Source organism: Halichondria panicea, chromosome 5, assembly GCF_963675165.1.
Source record: "Halichondria panicea chromosome 5, odHalPani1.1, whole genome shotgun sequence".
NCBI lineage: Eukaryota > Metazoa > Porifera > Demospongiae > Suberitida > Halichondriidae > Halichondria > Halichondria panicea.
The window spans coordinates 4,779,061-4,792,883 of NC_087381.1; the positions used below are offsets into that span (position 1 = coordinate 4,779,061).

The window sequence follows — 13,823 nt, forward strand, 5'->3', positions numbered from 1 at the left end:
TTTGAAGATGAAACCCTGTATATAATGTACAGTCATGTGCATTATTATGCCTCGGTGCGCATGCGCAAGCGAGATGTATACGGTAGTGTGTTTGTGTGTGTATGTGTGTGTGTGTGTAGACTGCTACAGCTGCTCAAGAATCAATGAAGTGCAGGTAAGAGTTTCTAGTCATGTTTTCTTGGATTTTAATTCGTGGATTTCCAAAATAATGTTTCGTTCTCGAGTTATGCCTAGCAGCCTTTTCAGAAGAGTACGTAGCAAAAGTTTTTCACCGAATGTTGCTACTCTACTTAGTAGTTAGCTCTGCACTAGAACGCTAGTTGTAAGAGTGAGAAGAGAGCTGCAAGGCTCTGTTGACTTGCAGCCATTAATTTTAGACTTAAACTTTTGGCATCGATCGTTTTATAACCAAATAAAATTGGTAAATAGAGAGCAAATGATTCATTATCCTCGAGGCAGAACTGCAAACCGGGAACCAAGCTTATCTAGGTAGCAATTTTTATTCTGTACGTAGCCTGCTAGCTGTTTCTTTTGTGGGCAAGCTGACTTACACGAAATTTTTCCCCACGAAAATGTAGGCGTGGCTTACCGTAACACATGCAATGTAGTGCAAGTAATGAAGTTAAAAACGAAATTTGTACTCACGAAAATCACCGTTTTCCAGTTGAACGAATTTTTTACCTCACGAAAATTATCTGCTATATACGGTACATTGTTACAGTACATGTTTATGCGTGCGTGTTCTCTCCATTATAATAGAATCAGCAATCATTGTTCAGGCCAATCAATTATCGGGCAAAATATCTCCTGATAATAATTATATCCGCCCCTATAAACATGTGTTTCAATAATCCAACTGTAGAAACCCCCACAGCTAAAATATTTTGTTTTTAGGAATTTTACTGGAATTACAGGATTTATGCATGCGCACACTACCGTATTACTAATGTTTTACGAGAATCAAAAATTTGCGAATTTTGCGAGGGTTGATCAATTCGCAACAACAAAATCCGCAAAACCTAAATTATTACTAGTAAATACACACGATCCTTGCCAGAACGCAATAGTTAGATCGCAAAGGGTCAAATTTTTTGCTGATTTGGCTCATTCGCAAAGGTTTTTCACCCGCAAAATATTCTAGTAATACGGTAAATACTCACCGATTATTGATTGCTATACACATCCCCAAACTTGTTCTAATATCTCGAAAAGTAAGTAGCCAATTGAAAATTTTTGGAGTGCCACATGTATCAAGTTGCAGCTGTTCCCTGTTAGCTATAGAGTTATATTAGACTGTCGATTATTGATTGTTTTGATTGAAGTTATATTGTTTCGGTTTGAGCGTTTATGCAGCTCTGGTTTGCACTGGATTATTTTCCATAAGTTATTGTTTAACTCTTGGCCTTTGTCTGTGGGAGGAGTAGAGGAGTAATTAATGCGCAATTATAGCTAGCCAATCACATAGGATATATAACATATAGGACAACTAGTTTCAACTACTTGTGGTGGCTGTGAAATGCACCAGACGCATGAAAATATTTTCTGCCTACCACTGAATCTGTTAACACTATAAAAGGGACCGTTTAAGGTTACTGGGTGAGGGTGGGCTTTAGGTAACTTCAGCCATACTATGCCAGTATCTAGATAGTGGCACAGTTCAAGGCTTGACCTGTGCCATATGGCAGATATTGGCACAGTGTTCCCTTTGATCTGCCCACTCAAAATGCAGCAAAATTAAATGTATATTTATAATGTATGCAGCTTTATGTTATGTTACAGTAGCTTTGACACCACCTCCACCGAGGCATCAGCACCCGCGGTGCTTTCATTATTTTTAGGGTGACATTATTTAAGAGTCTTGGCCCATCCAAATTTTTGCTGGTTACTTGTAGTCCCATAGCCACCTATTGGTGTGTGCAGTTAGTTAGAATCAATCTCGTTTTGTTCGTGCATTATATGCACTTTAGCTGACGATTATTGACTGTCTTAGATGACGAAATTCGGCAGTTTACTTTATATCTATATATTACAGTAAACGTACAGAAAATGGTGGGCATATAAATTATTTGCGAGGGTATGGTATAATTAGTAATGTTGTGTATAGTCAATATCTTAGAACTCTGATAGATATAAAACGTGCGCACAGATATTTATACAAAAACAGAAATGTTCCCAGAATAAGAAGTCACTAGAAAGCACCGTGGGTGCTGATGCCTCGGTGGAGGTGTCAAAGCTATAGACATGCACATGCATATACAGCTACTAATAGCTAGATTTTATGCACACATTGATTATAATTATCATGATGAACATTTAAAATTTTGCTGCATGCAGAATCCAGAATCACAGGGAAACTCAAAGAGTGGGCAATGATCGACGATGATTGTTGTTAAAAACGATCGATGCCAAAAGTTCAAGTCTGGCTGCAAGTCAGCAGAGCCTTGCAGCTCTCTTCTTACTCTTGCAGCTACCATGCAATAGCTAGCGTTCTAGTGCAGAGCTAACTACTAAGTAGAGTAGCAACACTTGGTGAACAAGTTTTGCTACGGACTCTTCTGAAAAGGCTAAGTAAAACTATAGGCATAACTCGAGAACGAAGCTTTATTTTGTAAATTCACAAATACTAAGCCAAGAAAACATGACTAGAATCTCTTACTTGCACTTCATTGATCTTTGAGCAGCTGAAACAGTCCACACACACACACACACACACACACACACACACACACACACACACACACACACACACACACACACACACACACACACACACACACACACACACACACACACACACACACACACACACACACACACACACACACACACACACACACACACACACACACACACACACACACACACACACACACACACACACACGACCGTATGCCTCACTTGCGCATGCGCACCGAGGCATAACTATAGTATACAAGGCTAAGTATGTACTACTAACATATAGAAGGTTGATTGCCTCACATGAGATCAACTCCCATGAGATCAACTTTGCATGAGGTCAACTCTCAGTAGGTCAACTCTCATAGAATCAACTTTTCAAATGATCAAATTCATAGGATCAACTCAATTACAAGAATCAAATATAAAAGAATTTATTTATACAAAAGTGAAAAAGAAAAAAAAGAGATGCTCTTAATGGCTGATAAATATACGCCATGCCTCCTGTGTTAAATTGGTCAAACAGTGTCTTTTCCTTCTCTTTAATTCTGCGTCTCTGTAGCCGAGAAGTTTCAAAAATGTAACTCTGAATCTTCGCTTTGGTCACTGCCTCCTCTCTCTGCATGTCCATTTAAATTAAAGATGTTTGGGTGAGGGTTGCTAATGACTTTTTTCATCCCTATAGAATGCCATCCCTCAACATGGTTTTTGCATGGTTCTAGGTTGATGCTTGTTGGCATGTGTACTGGCGTGATTGTTCATGATTTATCCTGTTCTATCCTGTTTTATCCTGATGTACTATTTATCATGTGTCATACCATACATTTACGCTGTTGTGTAATTCACAGTTTTTCTTTTGGTTGTTTATTCACACATTGATCATGCATCCTTGTTTCTGGATCATTCTAGAATTATTCTCGATCACCCCCTGGGACCTGACTCTTATAAATAGTTGTCCATCCATTACCTTTTTAGTCGTTGGTTTTTGAGTTGCTGTCTTTGTATAGTTTGCTGGTATTATTCCCTTATTGTGAATTTACTAGATCTTTATGAAATATAAAAATGTCTATTGGCAGTCAATCTCAACAATAGTAATAGTCTAGTCTGTATGGTTGCATGAAGAATCCAACCGGATACGCAGAGAATCAAGCTGTTTATCACTGGTTCTTCGTTGAAATCTTCTCTATTCGACTCGACCAGCTGCAATCCACTGCACAAGGGGTGCTCGTCTGTCTAACTGCACAAAGGTGCACCGATTTGTTTTGATTTGTTTGACTAACACAAAGGTGTAATCCACTACACAAAGGTGTTCATCTATCGACTGCACAAGGGTGCATTGATTTGTTCGACTAACACAGAGGTGTAATCCACTACACAAAGGTGTTCATCTATATCGACTGCACAAGGGTGCATTGATTTGTTCGACTAGTACACAGGTGCAAATTCACTGCACAAAGGTGCTCATTTGTCTAGGTGTGCACTACGTTGATACGAACAGTGATACAAACTCATTCTCAAACTCAAACCACACCAGCCTTTCACTGCAATGGCTGACTTACCAACCCTTCGACGAAGAAGAGGAGTAACAAAATCGTCCATAACTAAGCTTGGAAACAAGACCAATGATTTGGAGGCAGCAGAACACGATCATATTGTTGTGAGCCATGCTGCACAACTTTTGAAAAGGCTAGAGACCTACGATGCTGACTACAGAAGTCATCACATGGCCATTATTGATGCCTTGGAAAGTGACGAAGCTACAGTACCTGAACAAGAAGAACTGGACCGTCACGATGAAGATGTAACTGACTTGACTATTAGGCTACAAGTGCTGTCAGCGGCACCAATCTCGACTGTCACTGATGGACGTACTTTCGCTCTACGCCAGTTGGCACAACTGCAGGCAAAACTCACTGCCATAGGAGACGATATCTCTACGCACTCGCTGCCGACCCAAATGACGTACCGTTGGTGCACCTCTACCAAGAACAACTCATGGAATTCAAGCGAGAACTATTTGACATTCGCAACAACGTGATATCGATCACCGTGGATGACTCTGACCCCCTAAATGATACTATCAAGAGGCAGGAGAAATTGATATTCGACATGTCTGTCACCATGAAGAGGCTTCTCTACAGCCCTAGTACCGAAGCTCTCGTCCCTACCACACCAGAAACTCCGACTCGTGGAGTCAATCTTCCCAAAATTGAAATAGCTACATTCAATGGTGACCTGCTCAGTTGGCAAACATTCTGGGAACAGTTTGATGTGTCCATACACAGCCGCAGGGACGTTAGCAATGCTGAGAAACTGGCCTATCTTCGCCATTCCCTGAAGGATGGATCTGCAAAGGCAGTCATAGAAGGATTGTCGCAATCGGGTGATCAGTACTTGGAAGCAATTGCATCGCTCAAGGCGAGATACGACCGACCAAGGCTAATTCATCAAACCCACGTCCAGAAGATATGTGAAGCCCCAAGTCTTAAAGATGGTTCTGGCAAAGAATTGAGACGTCTTCACGATACCGTTCAACAACACCTGCGCGCCCTCAAGGCGATGGACCAAGATCCCTCTGGAGCCTTCATCACATCCATGATGGAACTAAAGCTCGATCAAACTACCATGTTTGAATGGCAAAAGACTAGCCAAGCCATAAAAAGCGTACCTCATTACCAGGCTATATTGGAATTTCTCAACCTCCGTGCCCAAGCTGCAGAGACCTGCTCTACCCAAGAAAGAAAACATGTTCGAAATGACTCAAGAAAACCACCCAGATTGATTCCATCTCATATCGGACATGTGTCTGAGGTGAATGCTACTGTTTGTGTCGTGTGCAAGACTGAGAAACATCCTCTATACACTTGCCCCAAGTTCAAGAACCTACCCCATGACAAAATGCTGCTAACTATCCGTTCCAACAACTTATGCCTGAACTGCTTCAGAACACCTTTTACACCGATGAATACTTGTGCAGTTTCTTTCCATGAGAAACTGCACAAGTATTCATCGGTGTAAAAGGTGTCAAAAAACTCATCATACTTTGTTGCACACTGATGCTAAACCTCCTGATGCTAAACCTCCTGACTCACAGTCAACCACCAAGGACCCTCCAACGATCGAGCAATCTCTCACAGCCAGCATTGTATCTACTAATGTTGGACAGGTTGGATCGGGCTCACATACGCTTTTAATGACCTGCCAAGTGTTAATCCATGCTCCCAATGGTTCTCAGATCAGAGCACGTGGTCTACTGGACACTGGTTCGTCAACCTCGTTTGTGTCGCAACGATTGGTGCAATCTCTCAACTTACAAAGATCATCGAAGAATCTTGAGATCACTGGAATAGCGGGAATATCTCACAACTCCCCACTGCACTCAGTCTCCACTTTCTATATCTCACCGACCGATTCACCAAATGAAAAGATGCCAGTCACTGCGATAGTGGTCCCAAGGGTCACCTGTGACTTACCAGTGCAACCCACTCCATTTGATTCGAAATGGGAGCACCTATCCGATTTGAACCTCTCTGACCCAGACTTTGGCCAACCTGGAAGAATTGATATTTACACTGAGGTGTTACTGCAGGGCCGGCGGAAGGGACCAACTAGATCAATATCCCCTGTAGCATTTGAAACGGCATTCGGCTGGGTACTTGCTGGAAAGACAGGAAAACTCTCCACTACTCCTAACAAGATCACTAATTACCATGTATCTGTTACCTCTGGCGATGACATCCTGAGAAAGTTCTGGGAAATAGAAGAAAGCACCAAAACTGGATCAAACTTCTCCCCACAAGAACGCACTGTTGTTCACCATTTTGAAAGAAACCACTCTCGTAGAGAAACTGGTCGATTTATTGTCCCACTTCCCAAGGATCCACATGCCAAATCGATTGGATAATCCAGAGCACAAGCCGTCCGCAGATTTCTATCCCTAGAAAGGACCTTACGCTCCAAGGAACAATTCTCACAATTTGCTGCTGTCATGGAAGAATATATGGACCTGAATCATGCTGAAATTGTTCCAGTTGCTGATTTACAGAAACAAAATGAAGATGTGTTTTATTTGCCAATGCATGCTGTTCACAAGGAGCACAGTACGACTACGAAGATCAGGGCTGTATTTGACACGTCAGCCAAGTCTACCACCGGCGTCTCACTGAACGACACACTGTTGGTCGGACCCACCGTACACCCTCCACTGATAGATGTTCTATTACAATTTCGACTACACAAGATTGCGATCACAGCTGACGTGAGCAAGATGTACAGGGCTGTTGAACTGACTCAACCCGATCGGGATCTCCACAGATTTGTGTGGCGCAGCAAGCCCGACAACACTCTAGTCGATTACAGAATGACGAGAATTACATTTGGTGTCTCTGCTTCTGCTTTTGCAGCTAACATGTCAGTCAAACAAAATGCTATTGATCATGCTACTGAGTTTCCACAAGCTGCAAACGTAGTGAACACTTCATTCTACGTCGATGACTGTCTAACAGGTGCTAACTCGATTGAAGAAGCAGTTGAGCTCCAACAACAACTACATGGTCTTTTTGCAAAGGGAGAATTCTTACTCAGGAAATGGAATTCTAACAACACCACTGTGTTACAAAACATATCTCCCGAGCTCAGAGACAGTCAACCACTACAACTGCTACCCACCAATGATGAATACACCAAGACTCTAGGGATTGAGTGGAGCGCAAAGAAGGATCATTTTCGACTCACTGTTGCCAAACCACCTCCACTTGAAACACTGACCAAACGAACCCTAGTATCAGACATCGCCAAGACATTTGATGTGCTTGGGTGGTTCTCACCTGCCACCATCAAGGTGAAGATTCTGCTGCAGAAGGTATGGGAGGAGAGAATAGATTGGGACGATCCAGTTCCAATGCATATCAAAGACATCTGGTCGAAATGGCGGACCGAATTGCCCAAACTATCTCACAAGCTCATTTCCCGTTGCCACTTCGACACAGACACAGAAATTGTATCCACCCAGCTCCATGGTTTTTCAGATGCCTCAGAGTCAGCCTATTCTGCTGTTGTATATCTTCGTCTCACAGATACTTCTGGTCTCCATCAAATCTCTCTGGTAATATCCAAGACAAAGGTAGCGCCGATCAAGCGTCTCTCAATTCCAAGGCTCGAACTTTGTGGTGCACATCTACTTTCTCAATTGCTACACCACGTCAAACGAGTACTCTGCATACCATTGTCTAACATACATGCCTGGACAGACAGCACAGTAGTGCTGAATTGGCTGGACGGCAGTCCTAAGCGTTTTAAGAATTATGTGGGCAACAGGATCTCAGCCATCCTTGACTTGATGCCACCAGACAAATGGAAACACGTTAATGGACTCCAGAATCCTGCTGACTGTGCATCCAGGGGCCTCTACCCCTCTGAATTGCTAGATCACCCTCTCTGGTGGAGCGGTCCTGACTGGCTCAAGCAAGACCAAACCAATTGGCCAACACTTACTCCCAACAACCATGATGATGAAGGAACAGAGATTTCATTAGTGGTCATACAAACATTCCCCCAACCTGTGATTCCAGTCGATCGGTTTTCAAAACTCAACCAACTCAAGCGTGTCACCTGTTGGATCATTCGCTTTATCAAAAATAGCAGATTCAAGGATCATTCCAAGAGAATTCTTACACCTCTGACCATGTCAGAGCTCCAAGAAGCAGAAAACTATTGGATTAAGATTATCCAAGCGGCTCATTTCAAGACGGAAATTGAGCACATACTCAGCAAGCAACCACTATCTAAGTCTAATTCACTCCTCACACTGAACCCAATTGTTGATAATTACAATCTGCTACGTGTTGGTGGGCGAAGGCAATTATCTGCAACCCCATACCACTCGAAACACTCCACCAGAAATCGCGATATGGTCGTTATCAAAGAAGATTCCCCTCTACTCAACGAATGGCCACTGGCTAGAGTGATTGGGGTGAACCGGACACGATGGTTTAGTTCGTGTGGCAACCATCAAGACTTCAAATGGTGTATACAAACGCCCGATTAACAAGCTCGCACTCCTACTACCAAGTGAAGAACAACAACATTGAAGATGAACTTATATGCAAGGAAATGTTTTGAAACTATATTTAAGACTATTCGGTCTTGGCCGGCGGTATGTTGGCATGTGTACTGGCGTGATTGTTCATGATTTATCCTGTTCTATCCTGTTTTATCCTGATGTACTATTTATCATGTGTCATACCATACATTTACGCTGTTGTGTAATTCACAGTTTTTCTTTTGGTTGTTTATTCACACTTGTTTCTGGATCATTCTAGAATTATTCTCGATCACCCCCCTGGGACCTGACTCTTATAAATAGTTGTCCATCCATTACCTTTTTAGTCGTTGGTTTTTGAGTTGCTGTCTTTGTATAGTTTGCTGGCTTATTGTGAATTTACTAGATCTATATGAAATATAAAAATGTTTATTGGCAGTCAATCTCAACAATAGTAATAGTCTAGTCTGTATGGTTGCATGAAGAATCCAACAATGCTGATTGAAGTAGTTCCAGTGGAAAGTCTTATAGTTCATCAACTCTTGGGATGTTCGGAGCATCCAGTTGGATGGCAAGCTCATGCTCGTTCTTTACAACTACACTCAAACCCTCTGAAGTGGCTCTTGCTGGGCAACCACCTTATGTTTTTGCACCTCCAGAATTGATAATTTCCGTCTCTTACTTTTGTATAGATATATACCCCTCCAATTGAAGGTTCTTTCCTCCTCGGTTTGTCTTGATGAATTGAGCCATCATCATGATGTTGCAAATTAGTGCATAAATTTAGTGGCTACTCAATATACCTGTCAACCTTTGGCACAAACTGGCACATGTACTATATAGTAAAGAAAGGTCAATTAACACAGCTTTAAAAATAGTGAATTTCTGGATTTTAAGATTGGAGTTGATTTGAGTTGATTTCAGGAGTCGAGTTGACTCCATGAAAAGTTGATTCTATAGAGTTGATCTACTGAAAGTTGACTGCATGCAAAGTTGATCTGGTATACGTTGGATCTTGTGCATGGGAGTTGATCTCGTGAAAGTCGATCTTGTGTGCACACACCAGAAGGTTCTATTATATCTTAATATATCCTGTTTACGTTCTAGTGATTTCCTAAATCACATTACCACGTTACCACACAATGCATGAGCACTGTTAAATTTTTTCTAGTGTCTACAATGTGCTTGTATCCACAGTTGCAGTGAAGAAGGCTGGAGACACCATTTTTTCCAGTGTGTGTTCCCGTGGTGACCTGGAGATGATCAAGGCTATCAACAAGCATGTTGATCTAAAGAGTAGGTGTTTATCAGTACTGTTACGTTGTTGATGATGGTCTTCCACAGAGCTAGTCAACAAGGCTGGTGACACTCCACTCTCTCTGGCCTGTGCTAATGGCCACTTGGAGACAGTCAAGTACTTTGTGAATGAGCATCATTATGATCCTAGAAGTAAGTTATCATTGTACGTATACGTACGTACATGTGCATATTACACATCCTTGTATATAGCATTCTATATATACATGCATAATAATTGTATGTTGTGGCATCACAATAAAAAGAATAATCTACATTATTATTATTATAGAGTTCAAACTATATGAACTAATGCATGCATGTGTGCATGTACAGGTACAGTCAACAAGTCTGGTGACACTCCACTCTCTCTTGCCTACAAAGGTGGACACTGGGAAGTGGTCAAGTATCTCGCCATCACTCATCACTTTGATACAACAAGTAATTTCCATCTTATTTTCATGGTTGTGAATGACCTGTTGGTTTTATTTTATTGCAACTATAAATTTGGGGCTAATACTCTGAATTGTACATAAGTACCGATAGCAGGTAAATTTGAATTCACTGTTATTGGCGGTTTTTAATTTGACTCATGCTGAATCATTGATCTCATGCGATATAATGGGACTGAGTATCAAGCTAAACATTGGCATTTGGTGACCCGCCAAATTTACTCACTATATATATGCATGGCATTGTGTATAAAATTTCAGGAGCGTATATCTAATAGACAGATTGTGGAAAATCCATTTAGGTAAAAATGGGGGTGATCGTAAAAGTATGTGTAACATCAATTACCTCCGGAACTAAAGTCTTTCTGGACAAATTTTTCTTATCAAACGTTAATTATTTAGTAGGAGAAAGTGTGACCCTTTTCTGGATCTCAGACAAGACACTAGATAGGTTGACATTAATTTTGTGTGAATATCTTTAACTGGTAAGTACGTAGCAAAAGTTTTTCACCGAATGTTGCTACTCTACTTAGTAGTTAGCTCTGCACTAGAACGCTATATAATAATAGCTATTGGTAGTGAGAAGAGAGCTGCAAGGCTCTGGTGACTTGCAGCCATTAATTTTAGACTGAAATTTTTAGCATCGATCGTTTTATAAAACCAAATAAAATTGATAAAATTAATAGAGAGCAAAATGATTCATTATCCTTTATTATCCTCGAGGTAGAACCGCAAACCGGGAACCAAGCTTATCTAAGTAGCAATTTTATTCTGTATACGTAGCCTGCTAGCTATTTCTTTTGTGGGCAAGCTGACTTACACGAAATTTTTCCCCACGAAAATGTAGGCGTGCATGGCTTACCGTAACACATGCAATGTAGTGCAAGTAATGAAGTTAAAAACGAAATTTTTACTCACGAAAATCACCGTTTTCCAGTTGAACGAATTTTTTACCTCATGAAAATTATCCGCTATATACGGTACATTGTTACAGTACATGTTTATGCGTGCGTGTTCTCTCCATTATAATAGAGTCAGCAATCATTGTTCAGGCCAATCAATTATCGGGCAAAATATCTCCTGATAATAATTATATCCGCCTCTATAAACATGTGTAATAATCCATTACTGTAGAAACCCCCACAGCTAAAATATTTTGTTTTTAGGAATTTTACTGGAATTACAGGATTTATGCATGCGCACACTACCGTATTACTAGAATGTTTTACGAGAATCAAACATTTGCGAATTTTGCGAGGGTTGATCAATTCGCAACAACAAAATCCACAAAACCTAAATTATTACTAGTAAATACACACGATCCTTGCCAGAACGCAATAGTTAGATCGCAAAGGGTAAAATTTTTTGCTGATTTGGCTCATTCGCAAAGGTTTTTCACCCGCAAAATATTCTAATAATACGGTAAATACTCACCGATTATTGATTGCTATATATATACACATCCCCAAACTTGTTCTAATATCTCGAAAAGTAAGTAGCCAATTGAAAATTTTTGGAGTGCCACATGTATCAAGTTGCAGCTGTCTCCTGTATAGCTATACAGTTATATTAGACTGTCGATTATTGACTGTTTTGATTGAAGTTATATTGTTTCGGTTTGAGCGTTTATGCAGCTCTGGTTTGCACTGGATTATTTTCCAGAAAGTTATTGTTTAACTCTTGGCCTTTGTCTGTGGGAGGACCACTTTATTCATGGTAGAGGAGTAAATGCGCAATTATAGCTAGCCAATCACATAGGATATATAACATATAGGACAACTAGTTTCAACTACTTGTGGTGGCTGCATGTGGAATGCACCAGACGCATGAAAATATTTTCTGCCTACCACTGAATCTGTTAACAGTGTTATACTATAAAAGGGACCGTTCAGGTTACTGGGTGAAGGGTGGGCTTTAGGTAACTTCAGCCATACTATGCCAGTATCTAGATACAGCGGTTTTCAGAGTTCTTGCATCTCCAATGTCTAGAGCGGAAGTCACTTGTCACGTGATATTCCCAAACATTTAAGGTTGGACAACATCACGGGAGCACAAATATTGCTGAGTCAGGCAAGTTTTTGTACATTGAGTTTTCAATATAAATTTTATAGACAAAATTACTCGTTACTAGTTAATCAGAGAAGTCTGAAATAGGAGTGTATAGCTTTCCAGTATTATAAGGAACTATTATAAGGAACTGGTTGAAGTGGCTTGCCCCGGCCTGACTACTCATTTTGTGTTGCTGCAAGCTGATGAGTCATACAGACAGTAGAATCTCTCTTAGCTCCAGACATCCAGTCTCGTGTTGCTAATAGTAGCTCACAAAACTATTTGAGCTGCTTACAATCTCAAAGATATAGCTTCAGCGGGATGCAAAAGGCTTGCAAAGGCTATTTCCAAAGGTTGATTTTCTCCTAAATCATGTATTGGAAAAAAATCGGTTTGGAATGAGGTAGAAATTCAATCTTGTTACGTAATGGTTCACGTGACCCGCTCTAGACATTGCAAATGCAAGAACTCTGAAAACCGCTGTAGTGGCACAGTTCAAGGCTTGACCTGTGCCATATCGCAGATATTGGCACAGTGTTCCCTTTGATTTGCCCACTCAAAATGCAGCAAAATTAAATGTTTATCATATAATTATAATGTATGCAGCTTTATGTTATGTTACAGTAGCTTTGACACCACCTCCACCGAGGCATCAGCACCCGCGGTGCTTTCATTATTTTTAGGGTGACATTATTTAAGAGACTTGGCCCATCCAAATTTTCGCTGGTTACTTAGTAGTCCCATAGCCATCTATTGGTGTGTGCAGTTAGTTAGAATCAATCTCGTTTTGTTCGTGCATTATATGCACTTTATAGCTGACGATTATTGACTGTCTTAGATGACGAAATTCGGCAGTTTACTTTATATCTATATATTACAGTAAACGTACAGAAAATGGTGGGCATATAAATTATTTGCGAGGGTATGGTATAATTAGTAATGTTGTGTATAGTCAATATCTTAGAACTCTGATAGATATAAAACGTGCACAGATATTTATACAAAAACGGAAATGTTCCCAGAATAAGAAGTCACTAGAAAGCACCGTGGGTGCTGATGCCTCGGTGGAGGTGTCAAAGCTACATGCACATATACAGCTACTAATAGCTAGATTTTATGCACACATTGATTATAATTATCATGATGAACATTTAAAATTTTGCTGCATGCAGAATCCAGAATCACAGGGAAACTCAAAGAGTGGGCAATGATCGACGATGATTGTTGTTAAAAACGATCGATGCCAAAAGTTCAAGTCTGGCTGCAAGTCAGCAGAGCCTTGCAGCTCTCTTCTCACTCTTGCAGCTACC

At 40.7% G+C, this 13,823-nt stretch overlaps 3 protein-coding genes across 16 annotated transcripts in view; all 3 read left to right on the forward strand.

Moving 5' to 3' along the window:
- Window positions 1-13,823, forward strand: part of LOC135335879 (uncharacterized) — an 88,729-nt gene that overhangs the window by 16,707 nt on the left and 58,199 nt on the right. For 10 of the 14 annotated variants that reach the window (XM_064531518.1, XM_064531519.1, XM_064531520.1 and 7 more), the window contains exons 7-9: window positions 9,914-10,012; window positions 10,061-10,165; window positions 10,349-10,453. The exons of 2 other annotated variants lie outside the window; for them this stretch is intronic. In XM_064531518.1, coding sequence (XP_064387588.1) covers window positions 9,914-10,012; window positions 10,061-10,165; window positions 10,349-10,453 — 309 coding nt within the window. The remainder of the gene's footprint in view (window positions 1-9,913; window positions 10,013-10,060; window positions 10,166-10,348; window positions 10,454-13,823) is intronic. 2 more of the 14 variants (XM_064531522.1, XM_064531523.1) reach the window with 1 other exon arrangement.
- Window positions 3,874-5,694, forward strand: LOC135336031 (uncharacterized). Its single transcript, XM_064531798.1, has one exon. It carries the CDS (start codon window positions 4,672-4,674, stop codon window positions 5,692-5,694), a length of 1,023 nt encoding a protein of 340 aa, XP_064387868.1. The 5' UTR covers window positions 3,874-4,671.
- Window positions 6,665-9,664, forward strand: LOC135335955 (uncharacterized). Its single transcript, XM_064531690.1, has one exon. The coding sequence runs from the start codon at window positions 6,665-6,667 to the stop codon at window positions 8,720-8,722; it is 2,058 nt and encodes a 685-aa protein (XP_064387760.1). The 3' UTR covers window positions 8,723-9,664.

What these genes read in the sequence shown, in the direction of transcription:
- LOC135335955 (XM_064531690.1), top strand. Translation starts at nt 6,665, where the DNA reads ATGGAAGAATATATGGACCTGAATCATGCTGAAATTGTTCCAGTTGCT.
- LOC135336031 (XM_064531798.1), top strand. Translation starts at nt 4,672, where the DNA reads ATGGAATTCAAGCGAGAACTATTTGACATTCGCAACAACGTGATATCG.